The sequence below is a fragment of the Lagenorhynchus albirostris genome, chromosome 17, assembly GCF_949774975.1.
Source record: "Lagenorhynchus albirostris chromosome 17, mLagAlb1.1, whole genome shotgun sequence".
NCBI lineage: Eukaryota > Metazoa > Chordata > Mammalia > Artiodactyla > Delphinidae > Lagenorhynchus > Lagenorhynchus albirostris.
This window is the reverse complement of record NC_083111.1, coordinates 67,166,797-67,189,586: the sequence shown is the minus strand read 5'-3', so window position 1 is coordinate 67,189,586 and position 22,790 is coordinate 67,166,797. Positions and strand designations below refer to the sequence as shown.

The following is a 22,790-nucleotide window of genomic DNA, read 5'->3' as shown; positions in this document are numbered from 1 at the left end:
ATACTACCTATTATTTTTTGACCACCTACTACATGTTAGGTATTGTGCCATGTGTTTCACATATATTAACTCATCTTATGCTCATGACTCTGTGAGGTGGTATTTTAAGAAATAACAAGAAACCCCCAAACCAAGACTTCGCATCATAGACAACTTGTCCAAACTGAATCAGCTAGTAGGTATTAGAGTTAGGATGTAAAGTCAGGGGACCCATGCTCTTTCTGGTATGCTACACTGCCTCCATTTGCATTGCAATATAAATTTTAGTATCAGTTTGACCATTTCACACACACATATACAGAGACACAAACACAGTTGGGATTTTGATTGGGATTGCACTGAATTTATAGATTAATTTGGGGAGAACCGTCATCTTATATCAATGCTATTGACTGTTCCAAACATGAATTGATCTTTCCCTCCCTTTATTTAAGTCTTCTTTAATTTTCCTAGTAAGATTTTGTGGTTTTCATTGTGAAGCAGCAATTGATTCACCACAGCCCCAATGAGGCAGGGGACTTCCGGGGGTCAGAATACTAAGACTTGATGGATAAGAAGTATAATAAGGGAACTGCAAAAATGTGGGCAGAAAAAAATGATTAAAGGTCCCACCAAGTAAAGCAACAATTTCAAGAATTTTAAAGTGGCCAGCAATAACGGGGTGTATAACGTATTGTAAGATGCAGACAGCAAATGGCCTTGTGCCCTGCCAGCAACAGGGATGCCAGGAACTCTGGAGAGGATTTGCATAATGTAACCTACTGTGGACTGTTGACTCAGCACCAATTTTTCATGAGGAGGAGACTGTGACTGTTAACTGAGGCATGATGTTTGTCATCTTTAAAAGTGAAGAGCAGGTTAGGCTGAACCCAGGCCAGGATTGCCTTCTGGGCTCTCCTCTCCCTCTTCCATTTCTGTAACCTTCTCCAACCTGCTGGCACTACCTCCTCGGCACCCTCCCATTTCCTCACAGCCTTCCTCTTGCCACGCACAGTTAGACCTGCCTTATCCTATACTTCTCCATAGCTCCATACGTGGACCCCCCCCAACCCTCCCCCCTCCCCATCTCCTCCATTTATATTTAGGGTATTCAAATGTTCAGAGAAAGAGAGTGGATAGAGGATCCACTTAGTACACATTACATGTGTATTAAATGACAGATAGCTAGGTAGCTATTTCTCAAATTAGGGTCCAAAGACCTAATCCTAGAGGTTTGAGAGGTCCACAGGAATTTGGATAGTAATAATTTATTGAGCACTTACATGTTCCAGGCGCTGTTTGAAATACTTTACATGTATTTAGTTTCACTATAACCCTCTAAAGCAGATGCCCTTATGTCCATTTAACAGATGAGCAAACTTAGCAACACGCCCTTATCCCCATCAAAGAGATGAGCAGTCATGGAAAGGTTGAGTTATTAGCTCAAGGTTATACATCTAGTAAACGGTAGAGTGGGGACTCAAACCTAGGCAGTCTGGCTCCAGAGCTAATGATCTCAACCACTTTGCAATGCTGTCATCTGGGGCTTGACTGGGACTAGGTGGTCCAAGATGGCCTCACGCATGTGCCTGGTAGTTAGCTGCAGCTATTGGCTGTCGCCTCCTCCTTCATGTGGCCTTTCTAGCAGGATACTCCGGACCTTTTTATGTGGCAGCCAAATTCCAAGATTGTACCATAAGTCATGGAACAGATAGGCTTTTTTTTTTTTTCCAAAACCACACGATTATATTTTAATACAAAACCAAAATACAAAACACCATAATAAATTGATGGCAATAAAATATGGTATTTCTTTTGCATTGCACGATAAATGGTTAACATCCTTTCATAAGTGAGTTCTTAGAAACCAGTAACAAAGACATTGATATACCAAGCGAAATGATAAAAAAGAAAGAAGAAAATGAAATAACACAAGTGACTAGTAAGGATTAAGCATATATGTAGATAGGCTTATAGACCAAATTAAGATGCTTGAATCACATTGTTTATGTGGCAGCTTTAAAACATGTCCCCAGGGCTTCCCTGGTGGCGCAGTGGTTGAGAATCTGCCTGCTAATGCACGGGACACGGGTTCGAGCCCTGGTCTGGAAGGATCCCACATGCCGCAGAGCAACTGGGCCCGTGAGCCACAACTACTGAGCCTGCGCGTCTGGAGCCTGTACTCCGCAAAAAGAGAGGCCGCGATAGTGAGAGGCCTGCGCGCCGTGATGAAGAGTGGCCCCCGCTTGCCACAACTAAAGAAAGCCCTCGCACAGAAACGAAGACGCAACACAGCAAAAATAAATAAATTAATAAACTCCTACCCCCAACATCTTAAAACAAAACAAAACACGTCCCCAAATTCTTTGACACTGTTTCCATTGAGAGGTGGAGGTCCATATCCCCTTCTCTTTTATATGGGCTGGTCTTAGTGGCTTGCTGGTAGCTAGCAGAATACAGTGGAAGTGATGCTCCATTACTTCTTAGGATGAGTCATTAAAGGCCATGAACCTTAGGATAAGTCATTAAGGCCATGAACCTTAGGATAAGTCATTAAAGGCCATGAACCTGGTTCTTTTCAGACACTCGCTCTCAGGGAAGCCAGCTGCCATGTGAGAAGTCTGACATGTTGGAGGCGGTGTGTGAAGGCACTCTGGTTCACGGTCTCAGCTGAGCTTCCAGCCAACCAACAGCCAGCCTCAACTGTCAGCCACATGAGTGTGCCATCTTGGATGTCCAGCCTAGATGAACCTTTAAACGACTGCAGCTGCAGTGACATCCGATAAGAGACACCAACACAGAACTGCCCAAGCAAGCCCTTCCTGAATTTCTATTTCCTGAATTTCTATTTCTATTTCTACAAAATCATGAGCAAAATAAACTGGCTATTTAAGCCACTAAGTTTGATTTAGCATGTTCACTTAAAGAGCAGCAACAGTTTATCAACCAATTTAAAACAGAATGAGAAGCGAGGAGAAAGAAAAGGAGTAGATAAACAAGCTTAGGATAGGGTATAAGCAGGGTGGAAGGACCATAGCACTTAAAACCATAGATGGCATGGTTTTAAGGACCGGAGTGGAGGGTAAGCGAGGGGTTTTGGCAGACTGAACAGGTCTGGAATCGACATACATCTGACATACATCTGAGTGATACAGAAGCAAGTGTGTCTGGTCATAACTGTAGCTGGCCATTAGCTGCCTGAGCAGCTGGGGATTTAGCTGCTTTTCTTGTGCAGAGACTACATGAGGCCACAGTGGGGCTATAATGGATATCACTAGTTGGTGGTCAATTTAGGAATGACACAGTTGTCAGTTGAGAGGTTGTATGATTCATGCCTTACTAATATTTAAAGTTTACTTGGTCTATCTCCTTCTATCTGAAGTAGCACTTTCATTTGTTCCATCCTTTTTGTCTATGTTCAACACATATCCATTTACTCTGCGTGTAACATGTCTCATAAGCAAATTGTGTCTACATTTTTGTTTCTCTTATTTTCTATAGCAGGACTGAATATTCATAAAGCAAACACATTACAGCAAGCCCTAAGGAACAAGCACTTAGAGCACGGCTGTGATGTCCCACTTATTGGCTAAAGCAAGTCACGTGGCCGAGCCCACAGTCATGTGCGACAGGTCTACACAAGGGAGTGGATACCATAAGGCATGATTATTGGAACCACTACTGAAACAATCTAACACTAACACATAGCTAGGAAGTGGTTGATCCAGTTATAAAATTTTCAGCAATCTGTTTCTGGAACCCAAACACAAAACTGGTGTCCTGGAGACTGCTGGGAATTCCTACTCAAGGGCTTTTTCAAACCCCTCTTCCCAGGTCCCAGCCCAAGCCCAATGAGTCAGAATCTCTTGGGGGTAAAAGGGATATGGGGGGGGTAGTGGTGGTAGAAATCCCAAGAATTTAAATAACTCTGTAGAAGATTCCAACCCACACTGGGAGGTGTAGGGGGTTTCAAAGACAAGAAAATCTCTACCCTCAAAGAGCTTCCATTTTCCACAGAGAAAATTCTTGTCATTATTACACTAGAGGCACTGCCCTGAAATTTAAAAATTTAAAAAACTGCTCTCCATGTTTAAGTTAGAGCAGTGGTTCTCAAATTTTGTGTGCATCAGTATTAACTGGAGGGCTTGTTAAAACGCAGACAGGGGGCTTCCCTGGTGGCGCAGTGGTTGAGAGTCCGCCTGCCGATGCAGGGGACGCGGGTTCGTGCCCCGGTCCGAGAGGATCCCACATGCCGCGGAGCGGCTAGGCCCGTGAGCCTTGGCTGCTGAGCCTGCGCGTCCAGAGCCTGTGCTCTGCAACGGGAGAGGCCGCAACAGCGAGAAGCCCGCATACCGCAAAGGAAAAAGGAAAACAAACCCCCAAAAAAACCGCAGACAGGGACCAACCCCCAGTTTCAGATTCAGGAAGTCTCTGGTGGAGCACACAAATTTTCATGTCTCACAAGCTCTGCTGTCCAGGGACCACACTTGGAGAACCACTGGGTTACAGCAGTAGGAGGATTTAGTGATACCGTTCCTCCCTTGACACGCATTTATATATTGCACTTACATTCTTATAGCACATCTACTGTATACAAGGTCTCGGGCTGGGTGCGGCAGTGGGTATGATAAGGATAGGATTTAGATCTTGATTACACTTGAGCAGATTTAGTCTCTAAGTGGATCTATTCTCTAAGAAGACAGGAAGCCTAAGTGCCTTCAGACAGGTTCAGATAAAGCAGAGATCTCCTCCCTTAGCAAGAGATAAATTAAAGCTTGGAATAGCAGACCCTATGAACTGGGGCCTTGAAAGATGCCTAGGACACGTGGAAATGGTGGAGGATCGCAGAATTCTTTCCACCTTGGCACAGAGAAAAAAACCAAGCAAACAAACCTGGACAACCACCTGGAAAAGGTCTGTGACATTCTTGCCTCAGGCTCCAATGTCTCTAAGCTGCTTGCATCAGAACGGAGAAGGGTGTTCTCAGTGTCAAGGTCTCTGTCTCAGACTCTTCTTGGGAAGCGGGAGAACTGGCCTAGCCCTCCCTCTGGGGCTCCCAGAGCGGGTGTCTCGGAGACTCGGTTGTCTGGCCGAAGTCTGGGTGTGCGCGGACTTGGCGAAGGGCGCGGCCTGGGCGCTTCAATGTTCCAAAGCCTGAGCAGGGCGCTGTGGCCGGGCCCGTGACGGGCGAGAGGGCCTACACGCTGGAGCATCGTTCAGAACCAGCCTCAGATTCAGGCACGGCGCTAGAGGGGCCGGGTGGCAGCCGTACTACTCAGCCAACCGGAGGCCGGCGCAAGGGGCAAGGTCCCTCTCTTTCTCCACCTTCATGCTTAGGAGGGGGTGGGGACACGCGTGCACTCTCTTTAGCCCGGAGAAAGCGCGGCCCGCAAGGCTGCACAATGCGCCTGCGCGGCTCCGCCTCACACCCCGCCTTTTTTCTTCGTCCCGCCCTGTTACCCCCTTATATTGCCGCTAGGGGTAGCGGCGGCGGCTGTACTCTGAGAGCGTGGCTGCTTTGACGGCGCGGAAGCCGTACGGTGTGGGGACTAGGGCTGGCAAGAGGGTGGGAAAACCGGCGAGAGAGGAGGGCGGTGCCGGGGAAGGGCGGTGCCGGGGAAGGGCGGCGCGTGGCTGACTCATCCCTCTGGAAGATCAGACTGACAGACACAAACCCTTGCCGAACCCGCCCGCCCGCGCCGCTCCTCTGGTTGGGAGGCGCCCGCCCGCACCGCCCGCCCGCCTTCTCCGGGAGCGCTCTCCCGGCCCGGCCGCCTCAGAGAAAGTTTTTGTCGTCTGGAGGGACCGGAGGCGCCGCGAGCCTTTGGGAAGGGAAGGAGGACTGAAGAGGAGGCTCCAGCCGCGCGGGCCCGCCGAGTGCATGGTTCCCGGCGCCTCGGCTGCCTGTCAGGAGGACATCGGGGCGGGGTCGGGCTGAGCCCAGCTCCTTCTTCCCGCGGGTTCGCCAAAAATCGCCCTCCCGGACTGCCGCGGGGCGTCCCCGCTCCTCAGCCCGCCATGTCCCGGCTGCTGCCGCTGCTGAGGAGCCGGACCGCGCACAGCCTGAGGCCGGGCCCGGCCGCCGCGCCCCGCCCGCCGTCCTGGTGCTGCTGCGGGCGGGGGCTGCTGGCGCTCGCGGCCCCGGGCGGCCCCCGGGAGCTGGGCACCCACCCCAAGAAGGAGCCCATGGAGGCGCTGAACACGGCGCAGGGCGCGCGCGACTTCATCTACAGCCTGCACTCCAGCGAGAGGAGCTGCCTGCTCAAGGAGCTGCACCGCTTCGAGTCCATTGCCATCGCCCAAGGTAAGGGGGCCGCGAGGGGGCGAGCCGGGGACGGAGGGGCGGGTGCCCAGAGCCCTCCCCTACCTCGCCTGCGCCCCGGCCGCCCCTCGGCCTGGGCCCCTCGCCGCCGACCCCCTCGCCCGCTTGGCCTCGCGCCTGGGACGTCCGGGGGGGCGGGGGAACTTTGCGCCTCCTGAGTGTCCCCGGGGCAGTAGGACAGGCGCGGATCGTGCCAGGCAGCCAGGGCCAACGCTTGGCTGGTTCCTCCCCAGCCTCACAGTTGGAGCTTCAGCCCCAGTTACCAACCGACGTTGATTTGATTTTGTTTAGATTTGCTGTGCCCCGCGTCCCCCAGCCCTGCTGTCCCCCTGTAGTCCTTGCTGCTTACTTGTGAACGTGCAGCCATGCCGGTGGCCTGCGGTGCCTCCTTCCAAAGCGCTACAAAGCCGAGAGGCAGGGGGACACTTCGCTAAATGGTTATCAAACGAAGATGTGTCAGGGTCCGAAAGAAGGGATGTTGGTTCGTTAAGGCAGAGGTGTTCTCAGCGACTTGTTTTCGTACACCTCCAGTTGGATTCATTTAAGCAGCCGAAGGAAACATTTTCCTGGGAAACTGAAAGCGTGGATCAGACCAGCAACCGCGATGCATATTTGCAAGCCCATCACAGGCTTGGTGCTGCCCAAGTTAGACTCCCGTTTTTGTTGTGCCCCCAGAGGATGAAAGAATGCAGTAGTTAAGAAGGTATTTTTCTGGAAATCTGTGGCTCTGCAATAAAAAGCGGACTTCTGCTCAAAAATAATTTGGAATGGTGAAAGCCAAGCCATTTTAAAGCTAACCTGTTAAAGGAGGATATTTTTCAAACCGGTGCAGCATGCTGGTATGTCAGAATGTGAGTCCAAGTGAAAAAGCTAAAAAGTCAGAAAATCAGAAGGATGAAAGGGGCCAATGAGCAAATCATTCAGTCTTAAGATACTTTGGCCATTTAACTACCGTGATACAGACAGAATACATTGCTGCTGTTTTATGTTATACATTCTGGTGTGTTGGAAAGTGTTTTTTGTTTCTTTTTTGTTGTTTGTTTGTTTTAAGTTTACTCCTCCCCTCCCTCAAGGTTGGTAGGTACATAAGCATTCCATAGGTTCCGTAAGTTAAGAGCACATTTATTTGGAGCAAGGCATTTGATCTTCCACAGGCACTTAAAAGCGCTTCTTTGGTCTGTATTCAGGAATGGAGGAGAGAATTGTCTACCTCATAAGCAGGACTTTTCTACACTACTTCTTTAGAAACTTTTTATTAGTTGTGCCTTTTAACTGCTTTTTTTACCTCCGTTCAGGGAATTGTGGACCAATTTATGGTATTGGATGATTCCAGACATTGTCTACCCACAGTGCTTCTATAGGAACAACGTAATATCACAATCAATTCGGTTACTAAATGTAATCATGATATTACATGAAGTCATAATCAGATACTAGCATATTTGTGAGCTATGTGTGCACTCAGTGTGTGGTTTTAAAATATTCACTTCTGAAAATGTGACCCTTGGAAAATTATAAAGACATTCACACTAGAGCATTAGTTTTAGGAATCTTTCTCCATGGGTAAGACTGTTTGAACACACATTTGGCCTTTTCTAAGTAATTTCTTGGAAATTCTGCATTAACATTGTTACAAGATTGGAGGGCCTCATTAATATGATTTTATGACAGTGCATGAAAAGCATGTCCTGTGATACAAATGGATAAATTTTGCCTCATACCTTATTATTTTAGCACATGCCAGTAGGAATGCTACATTTTCCAGTGAAAATGGAAAATGTATTTTAAAATTTAACATGGTTTTAAATATTCTGGAAAGGACCTATAAACTGCAGTCAATGGAGATCAGTTAGCGTCAATTAAACTTAATAATACATAAGTTATATGAGAGAGAAGTTGGTAATTTAAGTTGTCTTTGTTCAAGATAAAGGATATAGGAAACAATGGGGTATTCGAATGCTTATTTGACTTAAAAGCTAAAGAACTTCAGAGTTTAAGTCAACTAATTTTGCCAATGTTGATGACTAAATTATTGCTCTTTGACTCAAATGACACATTGATGATGATGGTTTAATTTTTAGTACAGTCTTAGTGTTCCTCGTTGTTTTCGATATCAATACATATAGTTTCTATGGAGATAACTGGGATCATCACTAGTAAATTACCCTATTCATTAACCATTTAAGGTAGAGAGGATTTATTATGTTGAGAATGCATACAGCTCATTCTATTGCTGAAATCAATTTTTTCCCCAGACAAATGAAAAATTGCCATGTTTTTCTTTTATTGTTGCTTTTTGAATGTTTTTAAATCCTCAACCCATGTATTAAATATGTGTGTACTAAGTGCACTTCCTAATGAAATAAATTATGTTAAAAGAGCTGTTTCTTACAATAGGAAACCTTATGTGTTCTTGGAAAGAGTGCTTGCATGATCTAATGAAGTGCTTTGGATTTGGTGTGGAAACATTACAGAAAAAGAAAATCTGTGCTGTGAAATGGAAGTGGGATCTACTGCTGAAATTTGTTATATTTGCCCTTATCTTTCTTATGTGTTTATCAGTAGGCATTTGATATAGTCTGTGACAAGATAAAGCTTTAGAACCAGTTTGTAATAGATAAGGCAGACTTTGTGGGATGTCTTGTTAATAGTTAAGTAAGATATTGTGATTTTTAAATTACAAACTGATTTCTTTCCTAGTTTTAAAAAAGTTGATGTTCTGTTTTCAATTTATCTGCTCAACCTGCTCTCTATTCTTCCAGAAAGAGTCCATATTCTTCTGAAAGTGCCCTGTTGGTTCATTGTTTTTACAAGTAGGACTGGCAAGCTGATGTTATTACTGTTGCCTTTTAATTTTAGCTGAGCTTTTTAAACCAAATTTGTTTTCAAGTTTTGCAGTTACTATTTCTATTTATAATTATTTAAAAAAATTTTTTTAAATACCTATTTGGTTTTTGAAGGATGAGCAGTGCTCATTGCATTAGTTAGTTCTACATTGCTGTACAACAAATTACCCCAAAGCACAATAGCTTAAAACAGACATGTATTGTCTCATGGTTTCTAAGGATCAGGTGTCTTGGGGCAGCTTAGGGGGATGTTTCTGCCTCAGGGTCTCTCATGAAGTTGTAATCAAGCTTTCAGCTAGGGCTGCATTATTGAAGTCTTAAATGGGGCTGGAGGAACCAGTTCCAAGAAGGCTCACTCACATGGCTGTTGGCTAGAAGTCTCAATTCCTTGCTGTGTGGGTCTCTCCACAGGGCTGCCTGAGTGTTTCAAGACATGGCAGCTGTCTTCCTCCAGAATGAGTGATGAGAGAGACACCTAAGCTGGAAGCCACAGTCTTTTATAACCTGGTCTTAGAAGAGATAGTCCATCCTTTTTTGCCCTCATCATACACTGTGGGAGCATACTATGCAGGCAGAGTGTGAATACCAGGAGGTGGAAATCATTGGGGGCCTCATCTTGGAGGCTGCCTTCCACACTTATTTAGATGTTGTAATTAATGCTCATTGGAGAATTACACAGAAAGGTAGGAGCTGGCTTTTGGGGAGGCACAGTGAAAGATATGATTTGAAAAAAAGGACCTTCTTAGGGAATATTTTTGTTAAATGTGTACTTAAAGTATTTTTAAAAATGAGATTCTTTTTATATAGGCAAATAAGGGATGTTTTGGGGGAACAGAGCAGTTTTTCTATCAATGTTAGATCTTAATCAGCTTGCATTTTTTTTGTTTCTCTGTGTAAGTGATAATTGTATATGTTTAAAAAAATTTTTTTACAAAATTTTTTTACCATTTATCTACATCCATATAGATACACCATATAATTCTAAATTTAATCTTGTAGTTCCCCACCGTTGTGATTATTTACTTAAGGTAGCATGAGGAGTTTTGTTTTGAGAACTTGCCATATAGCATACTTAGAATACATAGAAACAAATATGATTTTTTGTGGAGTTCCAGTCCACTAGGGATCTTGGACTCTTAACAAGAGTATCCCCATTTTTCTCAGCTCCTTGTATAGGATTATATAGGAAAGTGGCAGTGCTGTTAAGCTATTAACCTCTAGATGAACTGGAGATAATCTTGGCTTTTGCTCAAAGAGAATAAGAAAGAGGGCAAGAAAACATTTCATACTCCAAATTAAGATTTGTGAATAAAGATATTTAGGTGCCTTAGTTGAAACAGTAAAAGAGGAATAAAGGAATAACTAGACCTGAAAAGAGGAGAAGAACAGGATGAGGATATGAAATATGGATTGAGTCAGGAAGAGTGAGTGATCTCTAATAAGCTGAGAGCTTCTATATCCTGGCCCTGGATAAGTAAATGAAGCTTTGTTACAATCAGTTATTTTACCAATATGGAAAGAATCTAGTTACAGCAGTATATTCCAGCAAGCTTAATTACAATTCTTTAGAATTAATGGGAATGTTGGAGTAGCCCTATAACTAGGGATTACTGCCTAGAAAACAGATAATATAAATAGGAGTTTTTTCTTCCATTACAAAATGGATATATTCTATTTAACAATCTTTAATCATCATTTAACATGTAACTTGAGGTCCAGAGTTATTTGTGACATAAAACAACGACTGTTCCATTATTTCTCATGATTTTGTGGATCAGAAATATAGCCAGGACTCAGCTGGGTGATTCGTCTCTTTCACGTGGTATCTATGGGGGTCACTCGGTAAACGGCTGGCAGATGAGCTGGTCACAGAGTCCAAGATGGCTTCACTCACTTGTCTGGCACTTTGTTGGACATGGCTGGAAGGCTGGGTTCAACGAGAACTATTGACCAGAGTAGATGCATGTGATCTCACCAGTATGACAGTCTTAAAATGGTCAGGACTTCCAGAGAAAATGTTCCAAGAGAACTAAGTAGAAGCTGTAAGACTTTGTTATCAGTTTCCCATTGTTGCTGTAACAAATTGCCACAAATATAGTGGCTTAAAACAACACAAATTTATTCTCTTAGAGTTCTGGAAGTCTGAGGTCCAAAATTAGACTTAAGGGGCTAAAATAAAAGTGTTAGCAATGCCCTGTCCTTCTGGAGGTTCTAGGGGAGAATCTGGTCCTTGTTTCTTCCAGCTTTTGGTATTCCTTGGTTCTTGCTCACATTAATCTCTGCTTCGGTTGTCACATCATTGACCTTTTTGCCTCTCTTTTATAAGGACCCTCGTGATTACATTTAGGGCCCACCTGGATAGTTCAGGATTAATCTTTCTCAAAATCCTTAACTTAATCACATCTGCAAACTCTCCTTTGCCATATGAGGTGATGTATTCACAGGTAGGAGGATTAGGATGGGGACATATGAGGAGGGGTATTGTTCAACCTACCACAGTTTATGACCTAGCCTTGCAAGTCCCAGAATGTCATTTCTGCTGCATGCTATTGGTCAAACAAGTTACTAAGACCAGTCTAGATTCAAGGGAAGGGAAATTAGGAGGAGATATTCTATGTAGGTAACCATAACTAATAATTGTAGTTTGTTCCTTTATATCAGTTCCTTTATATCCTTTATAACATTTAAAAATTAATCGTTTCTGTTGGAAATCTTGTATTACATCTTTCTTTATTAATGCATACCAGTAACGTATTAGTTTTTGTTTGTTTGTCTTAAGACTTTTGACCATTCGTTCTTGTACTGAGTGCCAGTATAGTGATAGTGATTCATTTGATTGATAGATATATAGAGAGACAGAGGGAGACAGAGATGTATAGGACTCTTTCCTCTATATCAGGATATCTTAGCCTTGGCGGTATTGACATTTGGGCTGTATAATTCTTGTTGTGGGGCTGTCCTCCACATAGGATATTTAGCAGCATCCCTGTCTTCTAGCCACTAGATGCCAGTAGCACCCTCCCACCCTCCTCACCCCAAGTTTTGTGTACCAAAAATGTCTCTAGACATTGCCAAATATTCCCTGGAGGAGACACTGGGTGGGAGGAAAGGGAGGAATTTAGCAAAACCAATCTGCTTGAGGGCCATCGCTTTATATGAAATGCTGTATCAGACTCTTCACCTCATTATCAAGTAAATGAGCTTTGTGATAACTCTTTTCCTTGATTGTGATGTCCTTTCACTTCTAAGTTCTTAACTAAATTCTAAATATTCGACCCTTAGAAAATAGGGCTTCCAGATAAGTCAAACACTGCCATAGTTGAATTCACCAGTAATTTGCTGGTGTTCCTCTCAATAGTCACTATTTTCTTACTTTTTATAGCAGTTGTGACAAGGAAATTTTTATAAAGATGTTTGTAGATAGGAAAATTGAAATAATATAAAGTCTGCAACTTTATAGGGTCATCCAAAGGGTCAGGCAGAAATAAAGATAATGGATAATCTTGAATGTTGGGAATGATCTGATATTGAATCACTATCAGTGGCGACTGTTTTAGTTTTTCTAAAAATAGTGATGAATTTGTATAACTATACTCTTATGTGGTTTTCTTTGGCATGAGAGAATATAAAGCTAACTGGAACAAATAGGGACTAAATTCCTGAGTGCAGATTTTATTAGCATCTTGCTCGTCAGCTGAATTAATTAGTATGTAAGATTCTAGCCTTGTCTTTGACTCATAGGTTTATGCTTTAAGTGAATGAAAACAACGACATGAAAGCAAGTAGTTATTTGTTAAAATATAATAACGTAGTTACCTCAGACCATCTGGTAAATGAGAGACTCTTCTAGACAAAGGACCTTGCAGGTAACAAAACGTCATTCCTCTTTTTTTTTTAAAATTTTATTTCATTTTTTTTATACAGCAGGTTCTTATTAGTTATCCATTTTATACATATCAGTGTATACATGTCAATCCCAATCTCCCAATTCATCCCACCCCCACCCCCACCCCCACTTTCCCCCCTTGGTGTCCATACGTTTGTTCTCTATCTCTGTGTCTCTATTTCTGCCTTGCAAACCGGTTCCTCTGTACAAAACATCATTCCTCTTAACCTCTGAAACGTTTACTTTGACTGTGTTTGATGGCAACATATTTGAACATACTGCTTTTTTCTCTGCCTTAGTAAAAGTATAACGAGCACAGTTTTGCTTGTACCAGATGTCCGAGTCCTTGTATACTGTATTTTAATACGATGATTTTCTTTGGGGCTACTTAACTTCTATTTGTAGAGATACTAGTCATCACACCAGATGCCCCCAGAACGCTGTGCTGTTTCCGTTGGCATGCTTTCAGACCGTGTCATAGTGCTGGCGAGGTGTGTCGGATTTGTTCTGCCCCTGCCCCACTCCATCCACAGTGCCCTCGGACCACTCTGCTCTATCCTCATTCGTCCCTTGTGGTAAACTTTGCTGCTGTGGAAGGAGGTCTGCTTCTCGGGCATCTCTTGTTGTTTCTAATGTCTGCTCTCTGTCACTCTTTAATGGTGGTTTTTTTTTTTTTCTTCTTATATTTCTTTCAGTATCTCTTTCTCTCTTTACCCTTATGCTATTCAGTAGGGTTTAATCTTGATAGACATTTCAGGGTCACAAACCACTACTCTCCTGTCTCTCCAGCTAGCCAGTCGCACCTATCACATTGCTATGGACCTCTGACTCTTCAGATCTCACACTGAAGATCTTGTATTTCTGCTAATGTTACGATTATGGCCGTTCAAAGGATTGTTGCTGTAAATACCTGAAAGGCACTTAGGTTCAGAGAAGTTTAGGTTAGAATGGTGTTCTTTACTTGGTTTACTTTAGATTTTCTGTCTTCTTTCTGAGTTTTAGGGTAGACTTTAGGGCACTGGGTTATTAAAACATTTGTAATTTTAAAAATAGCATGATATTTTGTAATATAACTTCTGAATTTCTGTTGTATAATGGTTCTTATATTTTATAGAAGACATCCCACTGCTACCACTATTGCTGCTGCCAACACCATTTTCATTACCATTACTTAGCAGTTATTGAATGTTTGCTACAGACATACTGGGCTAATTAAGTGAGTTTTCATGTAATTATTGTTTACTTCTCTTGGAGAGAGAAGGAGTTATCTCTATTCTATGGATTAAGATGCTGAGGCTGAGGAGCTTGCCCAAGATCCTAAAACCTCTGTGGCAGAGTTTTTAGCTTAGCTTTGTTTGACTTTAAAATCCCTGTTCTTATTATTGCACCTTTCTGTAGATATTCATACCTGGAATTTTTTTAACATGTGCTGGGAAAAAAGGTAACAACTCAAATGCTCAATAAAAGTCACATGTGCTGGTAGTATATCTTAGTCTATCTTTTATATGTTTGCATAATATACACATTCAATACAAAAGCAAATATAGCATTGTTACTTTTAAAATAAGGGAAATCAAAGTAATATCAGTGTGCAAAAAAGTTTATAAATTGTGGGGGGATTTTGAAAAAGTCAGAAAACTAGTATTTGGGCCTTCCAACTATTATAAATCTTTAACTTTCTAACCGTTATTCTAATTTTCCTTTAGATTTTTAAATGAGTTAAAAAAATCTAACATGCTATTCATAGAAAACCTTTCTAAACTTAGAAAATTTATTTGTGTAACAAATATTTGTTACTCTCCCTACCATAGTAGACTCGGTACTGCATATTGGAAGTGTGTCAGAAAATTAATTCAGGGAAATACTCTCATGAAACCTACATTTTTGATAGAGGAAAGATAAGAGCAATAAAGTAAATAATAAAATAATTATAGACAGTGTGTGCTATTAGAAGAATAAATAGAAGGACATTTACTTTACTTAAAGTGATCTGGGAAGGCCTCTGTTTAGGTAATATTTAAGCTGAAAATAAAGGATTGAGAAGAAGCCATTCATTCAGACAGATGGCATTCTCAGAAGGAAAAGCAAATACCAAGAGGCTGAGATAGGAAGGGACTTCATATTGTGTAGGAATTGAAAGAAGGCAAATATGAGTGGAACTTAATGAACAAAGGGTAGAGTGGAATGGGATGAGATGTACGTAGACAGAAGCCAGATAGGCCAGGACCTTTCTGGGTAAACCATATGAAGGCCATTCGAGCATTTAAGCATTAGTGAAATAATGGTATTTGAAGAGCCCTCTGGCTGCTATTGGAGAACAGATTGGAGGGTGCAGATGTGTAAGCTGGGAGACCACTTAGGAAGCTGTTACAGTAGTCTAGGCTAGCAATGATGGTGGCTGAGACTAGGTGGCCACAGAGATGAAGAGGAGGAGATGGAGTCAAGACATACTTGTGAGAGTGAACTGATGGGACTTGCTGATGGGTTAGAAAGGGTCAGATAATTAAGAGAAAGGAAATAGTAAGTGATGACTTAGGTTTCTGACTATACTGACTGAGTAAAAAGCGTTATTATTAACTGTGAGGGAGAACACTGGGGAAAGAATAGATTTGGGGGTGTGGAACTTAAAGTGTTAATTTTGGACATGTCAAATTGTAGATACCTTTGTGAATATAAATGGAGATGTCAAATAAGTAGGTGTGTGTGTTTATGCATGTGTATGTATTTATACACTTAAATCTGGAGCTCATAGAAGTTTAGGCTGAAGATGTAAGTGTGGGTGTCAACAGCTGTATATAGATGGAGAGGAAGATCCAGGACAGAACTCTGAAAAGCACCAGTGTTTATTGGAAGGGAAAATGAAGAAGGATCAGAACTAGAGGGAGACTGAGGAGTGTCTACAAAGTCAGGAAAAATAACAAGAATAGTGTATTCCAGAAGCTAAGTGAAGAAGACAGCATTTCATGAAAGAGGGAATGATCTGGTGCTTTAGATGGTTCAAATAAGAGGAAGACTGGCGGTTGGGAGGGTGGAGTAAAGGTCTATTGGATATAACAACACAAAAGAGAGTGATGTCTTTGTCAAGAATTATGTGAGGAGAAGCCAGATTTTAGTTGGCTGAGGAGGCAGTATCAATAAGGAAGGATTCAACTCTTTAAAGGGAACTTTGGATATGGAGGGCAGGAGGTGTTGGGCCATAGCTTGAGTACTACTAAGATTCCCTCTTTCCTCATCGGTCAGAAGTCTGAACTTATTTTAAATATATGTTACTAGTTTACTCATTTTTTACAGAGTTCTGTGTAGAATTCTAGTTTATCAGAGAAAAATGTAATATCACAGGTAAGCAAATTATACCTCTTTTTAGCAGTATTGTGTAGAAAATATACAGGCCATTTAGCAAGTAATGTCTTTTCATTTTCTTTGGTAAGAAGCTTAGAGAAATCAAGAAGATGATTTGAAACTCCACTTTCAATTAAAATACCTAAAGGCTAGGGAGAACATTTTTTTCCTGGGATGTGGTACTTTAAGTGCTAAAACTGAAAGAGTCCCAGGCAAACTGGATGGTTAGTCACCCTACCTGCCCACGGGTGACAGTATTTTTGCCGTTCTCACAGATTAAGGCTTTTGACTCATAGGAGAGGTTGAGAAAGGGATCCAGGTAGAGTTTCATGTCCCTTCTGCACTACTGCTTTTTCCCTTCCTCTAGGTCTGTACCACAATGGACGCTTTCTTAGGGCTCCTTCTATTACCTTTTGTGTCTGGTGAGATTTCTGGTGAAAGAACCTGCAAGAAGGTGCAGACTCCCACAATTTATTCATACCCTAATGCCTTCACACTGTTGCACTGGCTGTCACTCTGCCTTCACCTGTTCCCTTACTATTCTAGCCGTATTCGTATGGTGTCCAGTTGCATCTGTCTCAAGTAAGCATGTGCTAACGTCTCCTCTGTCCTTGCAGGTGCCTGCTTCTCTTTTGATGTAGGGCCAGTTGTTTGCTTTGTGACTTGAGTTCTCTTATGGGTTTGAAATAAGTCATAAATTTGAATTTAGTTTGACTTCGTTTCACTGTAAGGGTGGGAGCAATACTCTTTGTAGCTCTCTATATCCCACAGTGAAAACTAGAACCTGCTTCACAAAGTTTAATGTACATATAAAATGATCTGGGAATCTTACTGAAATACAGATGCTGTTTCAGTAGATTTGGGGTTGAGCTTGAGTTCTGCATTTCTAACAAGTTCCCAATGATTCAGTGCTACAGGTTCAGGGGGGCAATATTTTGAATAGCAAGGTTATAGCAAGTGTTTTTGTTTTTAAGGTGAGAAAGTTGAGGTCATGTAGATAAACTCAGGCATCCTTGCATTTTGAAAGGAAACAGGCAAACATGTGAGAGTGATAATGTAAGGTGTGGCATATTTTGTGAGCTAGCAAATTTTGTTTGTGTATTAGAAAGATCTTATGGTTTAAAAAAACATTATTATAGCATTTTTTTCTACTCAAAGGGACCTGTTAAGAACATTACAAAAAGTGTGAATTGTTAACACTGATTTTATAGTTATACAACGATCACTTTTGAGTAATAAATGTTGTGTAATAGATTTATTCCCTTGTTCTAATTTCTTTTTCTTTCCCATTATTACCTTGAATATACTGTTCATTGGTTAGTCTCATTTCTTCAGTGAACCATGTCCTATGTCATACTTTTCTTCTTCTGCTTTTCTTCATCCTATTCTTCCTATGTTTTCCCCACTCAATTTTGTATTGCTTTTAAAATTTAGAAACAATCTCAAATTTCTGAAAAAGTTTCAAGTGTAGTATAGTAAGATTTTTTTCCTTCCCCTGAATCATTTGAGAATAAGTTGCTGACATGATGCTCTGTCATCCCTGGCACAGGGTAGGTTCTTTGGGAAGCAGTCTTTGAGACAAAATTTAGCATGCAGGAAGTTTACTGGGAGTGCCGTTTGGAAACCTCACCTTAGAAAGGAAGGGAAGGAAGGAGTTTTGGGCAGAGGTAGAAGTAAAGTGATGCAGTCTCAACCGAAGCCTTAGCTGAACCTGAGGAGAGGTCTAGAGATAGAACGACCCTTCAGTGCTGTCCTGAGTTGGGTGACAGGTCCAGGCCTCCTCGTCTGTGAAATTACATGCGGAACTGCCCTGGGCAGGGGGCAGAGCCTTGGGTGAGGCAGCATTCTTCAGCTGAAGCAGTCCCCTAAGAGGACTGTCACTGAGGGCTGTCTCTCGGAAGGACTTCGGGCAGCTAAGGATCAACTGTGCATCACGATGCCCACTACAACTGGAATACTTTGGCCTATACTTCCTACAAAGAAGAATATTGTCCCATGTAAGCCACAATAACATGGAAAGATTACTACCATCTTATTCTCTGTCACTGAGGTTTCACCAGTTGTCCCAATAATGCTCCTTTACACCAAAAAGATCCAGTCCGAATCACATGTTGCATTTAGAATTTCCTTTATTTGAAACAGTTTCTTAGTCTTTCCTTTGGCTTTCATTACCTTGATAGTTTTGAGGACTACAGACCAGTTATTTTGTAGCATATACTTCAATTTGGTTTTGTCTCTTTCCTCATGAATAGATTCCAGTTATGCATCTTAAGTAGGAATATCACAGAAGTAATTTAATGTTGTTTTCATCCTATCAGTTGCTCATGATTTTTCTTTGTTTCTGATGATGTTAACTATTTCTTGGTTAACCATTTCCTTTGAACATTTGATGAAGTAATATCTGTCTGACTTATCCACTAGAGAGTTGCTATTTTCCTTTTTGTAATTAATATTTTGTGGGGAGTTACCTTGAGTCTATGAATTATCCCATTCCTCATCAACTATTCAAGTTATGAATTCATATCAATATATATTCATGAATTCTTACTCTATTTAATGGGTTACAATTCATTACTTTCATTTTTGACCCTCAGACAGTCCCATATTTCACCAGTGGTAACTCCTTCAAGTTGGCTTCTTGTCTTTTTGACACCTCCATTACTCTTTGAACGTTTCATTTTTGGCACCATGCGATATTCTAGGCTAATCTTAGCACATTTCCTACCCTAGCCCTGGAATCAGCCATTTCTATAAGGAGCCCTGTTTTTTCTCGGTGTAGGATGGTATTTAGAAACCAAGATGTGCACATTAGGTGTGCTCATAGCTATTAGCGTGCTGCTGTTCTCAGGCCCCCACAGTGGACAGAGTTAGTGAATATATGAATGTATGTATTTATATACATAATAAATATTATTTATATTTCTCTATCTATCCATATCTATTATAGCATAAGAGTTCATAACAATTTTTCCAATCCTGATCCAACATCACAGGGTACATTCTTGTTTCTGTCTTTCTAACTTTATTCTCTGATGGAAAAATACCTGACTCCCATTATCCTTAATATATTTATTCTTTTGATCATTCCTCCTACATGTCACCAATATCCCATCACCACCATTGAATTTATGCTCATTTCATTAAATAATTCATTTTTTTTGTTATTGCAGTCAGTCCCTGCTTTAAACAGTTCCCATAAGCATGAATTTTAGTAACCATGTTTTAGTTAAATAACACCAGTCCCCAACAACAAGGTTCAAATTTTATTTACCACGGTATATTAACTCTTAGTAATTGCATAAAGTATTAACTTTGCTGCTAGCTCCTCAGTCCACAAATCACTGTGTAAAAACAGGGGGTGCCTCATGATTGTGACCAGTCATATCACTCTTTCACGGTCTGTCAGTGATTGGTCACTACTTATCTGTTATTCAGTTCACACACAGACAGCAAAATGTGTAGTTGTGTTGCCTCCTTGTCTCCCAGTGATATACCTGTAAGACGTTTAAAAAAAAAAAAAAGATAATGAAAAGGGGATGGACCAAAAAAGATGAAAATGCAGCAAAGTGATAATACTGAAGTGAAATTTTAATCAAATGTAAATGAGGTTATAGAAGAAATAGCTGACTGTGGGAATGTTCACACTGCTGTTGAACTGCTGCCATTTGAGAGACTCCAGATATGCAGCCAGAGGAGCTAAGAGACTGCAAACTTATGAATGAGGAAAGTGAGAAGGTTGTGATGAAAAGGATGATGTTCCAGAGAAGTGACTCTGGTAAAAATTTCACATTAAAGCAACTCTCAGATATTTCATGATATAAAAATATGAAAGATAAAATGCAAGCTATTTCAGACTTAGAAAGGAGTGTGACAATTCACTAAGGTATAGAAAAGATGCTTGTTCCATATTGTAAGTTATATGATGAGAAAGAGAGTGCTAGCACGATTGAAGTGACTTTTGATCATTTAATTTTTTTTTACAAAGCATAAAACACTTTATTTCTCAGTGTTTCTAATATTTTAAATTACAGTATAGTAAATAAACATCAGTTTTACTATTTAAAAACTTTCCCTATATATTTATAACTGCCAGTAAGAGAATTTATAATATTTTAGAAAAAAAAATTTTTTTAAGGTCACAGAACAATTGTGATTTTTTCCATCAGTTATTGTTTGCTTTGCAGCTTGCATTGTCATTTTTATGTCCCCACACTATTGTGCAAAATGAAGACTGCCCATATTCTAGCATGTTTCACTTCAAAATTTCATATACATTTGAAAACTTATACATATTTTATTTATATTATTGCTTGAATACATTGATTTAAAAATATTTTTAGCATGCAGGTATCCTAAACCCGAGATTGCCATTGTGAAGCAAGTGAAGGAGGTATCATCAGCAGAGACCCCTGATAGTTTTGGTATAGTACAATCTTGCAGTATTGATGGTTTGTCAGATGTTTAATGCAACTGGAAAAGCATCTATTTGACAGAACTTCTTGCTTGTTTGAAGTAGAATGCTTTGGTTATAGTGATAGTCTTTTTTTGTTGTTTGTTTGTTTGTTTGCATCAGTGTTTTAGACTGTCTACAGAATATTTATTTTTATTATCTAACCCTAGACCTTGTGGATATGATCAACTAATAATTGCATGTTTAATTAACTGAGAGATTACATTTATGATCTTAACAAAAGACAAAATCACTTATATTTAATTATATTTAAATAACATATTTTCAAAGTTGTTGAAATAACGAGAGCAAGTGAGACATAAGAAGCAACAAAAATTATGAATATCTTTAGGATGAATGAGTAGGATAAAAGGACAGGGAAACCTTCAGAATATTGTAAAGAGAAACTGTGTTTAAGTAACTGAACTTTAGGAAAATATATTTTAAGAGTGTATTCTTGAATAGTTTGGAAGTCTTATGTAAGTTCACTTTAATGCCATTCATGAACTTTTTTCAGATTCAGTCTCCATGCAGCTTGATATCTAACTTCTGTTGCACGTTGTGATGGTGGTGGTAGAGGAGGAATTGTGTTAACTGAGTGTGTGTGTTTGTGTGTGTATGGGGGGGGAGAGGGAGAAATAAAAATATTGCAATAAATACTTCTCTGTCCATATTTTATTTTTGATTACTATTTAATATATATGCGTTGCCTAAGAAGTATAACACAATGTTTGGAAAGGAATAAGAAATATTTTATGGGCCAATTAAAATTTTGTAAGGATAAAGGATAAATATAACTCAGTTTTCTTAGGCTGTATATATAGTATCAAGAGCAGAAAATAAACTGTAAGAACCTCCGAGAAATGGAGAGGCATATAGTGTGTGTGTACACACATACACACGTGTATATGTTAACATATTAGGGCAGTGCAAAAATCCCCCAGTTTGCTCTACTTTGCCAGTGCTAATGTAACTCTGAAGTTAAAAAGTTTAATCTAAGTGTGTATGCAGAAGTTAAGCATTTAATGAAAATGTCTTTTGAAGAAAAAAGTTTTAATTTTGGGTTATTCTGTAGATGGTTTAGTTAGTCCTCATTTTTAGGACAATGTAGGGAAAAAGGAATGATACTTATTCTATAGATAATGGCAAATGATATCACTAGGAGGTAAGGTGCTGCTGAGCAGTAAGTAATCGTAGGATTTAACCTGTCAGCGATCAGCCTTTGAGACTCAGTCTTCAGTTATAACCCTACTCACTGTAGAGTGCTTCCTCATGAATGTTTAGGTGGTATGCCTCTTAATTTTTTTTTAAATCCTACTAGCTATATAATAAACAATAACTATAGAATCAGAATCTTAGAGCTAGAAGGGATGCAGAGACCCTAAACTCCTCATTTTATATAACATGAAACTGAGATCTAGAGGATTTATGATATAGTCAAGACTTGGTGACTAGTTATATATTACACATGTAAAGCAGGGCAGGGATTAGTGTCAAGACTTTTGGATTTTTAGTTCAGTGCTCTTCACTGTAATAAATTTCTTCAGGGTTAGCAGGGGAGATTAGCGCTATACTATATGGTATCCTGTTGTCCTGAAACAGTAGAAACCATGTAATTTTCCCATTCAGAAAATATTTTATTTGTTAACCATAATAAATCAGTTGATTTCCTCTTCTTTCTTTTAACTTTGATGGATATTTTAAAATGATGTATATGAAAGGGAATGATATTTTAGGGGAGAAAAAAGGAATTTTAAAAGGTATTAGTATTTTAGTTAGTTGCGTTTTTACTTCAATTTCAAATACTAATGCATGACCAATGTTTTGACAGTGTTTTATATATCCATATACAATTGATATCCATATACAATTGATTCTTGGTTCTTTTATGTTTTCCCATTGAGAATTTACTCATTGAAAGAGAAGTAGAGCAAGAGAATGAGAATCTGGGTTCTAGACCAAGTTGTG

At 40.5% G+C, this 22,790-nt stretch overlaps 1 protein-coding gene across 2 annotated transcripts in view; it reads left to right on the top strand.

Moving 5' to 3' along the window:
- The first annotated feature begins 5,572 nt into the window (after nt 1-5,572).
- TMEM65 (transmembrane protein 65) overlaps nt 5,573-22,790 on the top strand; it is a 49,610-nt gene continuing 32,392 nt past the window's right edge. Inside the window, exons 1-2 of one of the 2 annotated variants that reach the window (XM_060127376.1) lie at nt 5,573-6,283; nt 20,713-20,793. In XM_060127376.1, the coding sequence (XP_059983359.1) occupies nt 5,998-6,283; nt 20,713-20,793 (367 nt within the window). In that variant the 5' untranslated portion in view covers nt 5,573-5,997. The remainder of the gene's footprint in view (nt 6,284-20,712; nt 20,794-22,790) is intronic. The other variant, XM_060127377.1, reaches the window with a different exon arrangement.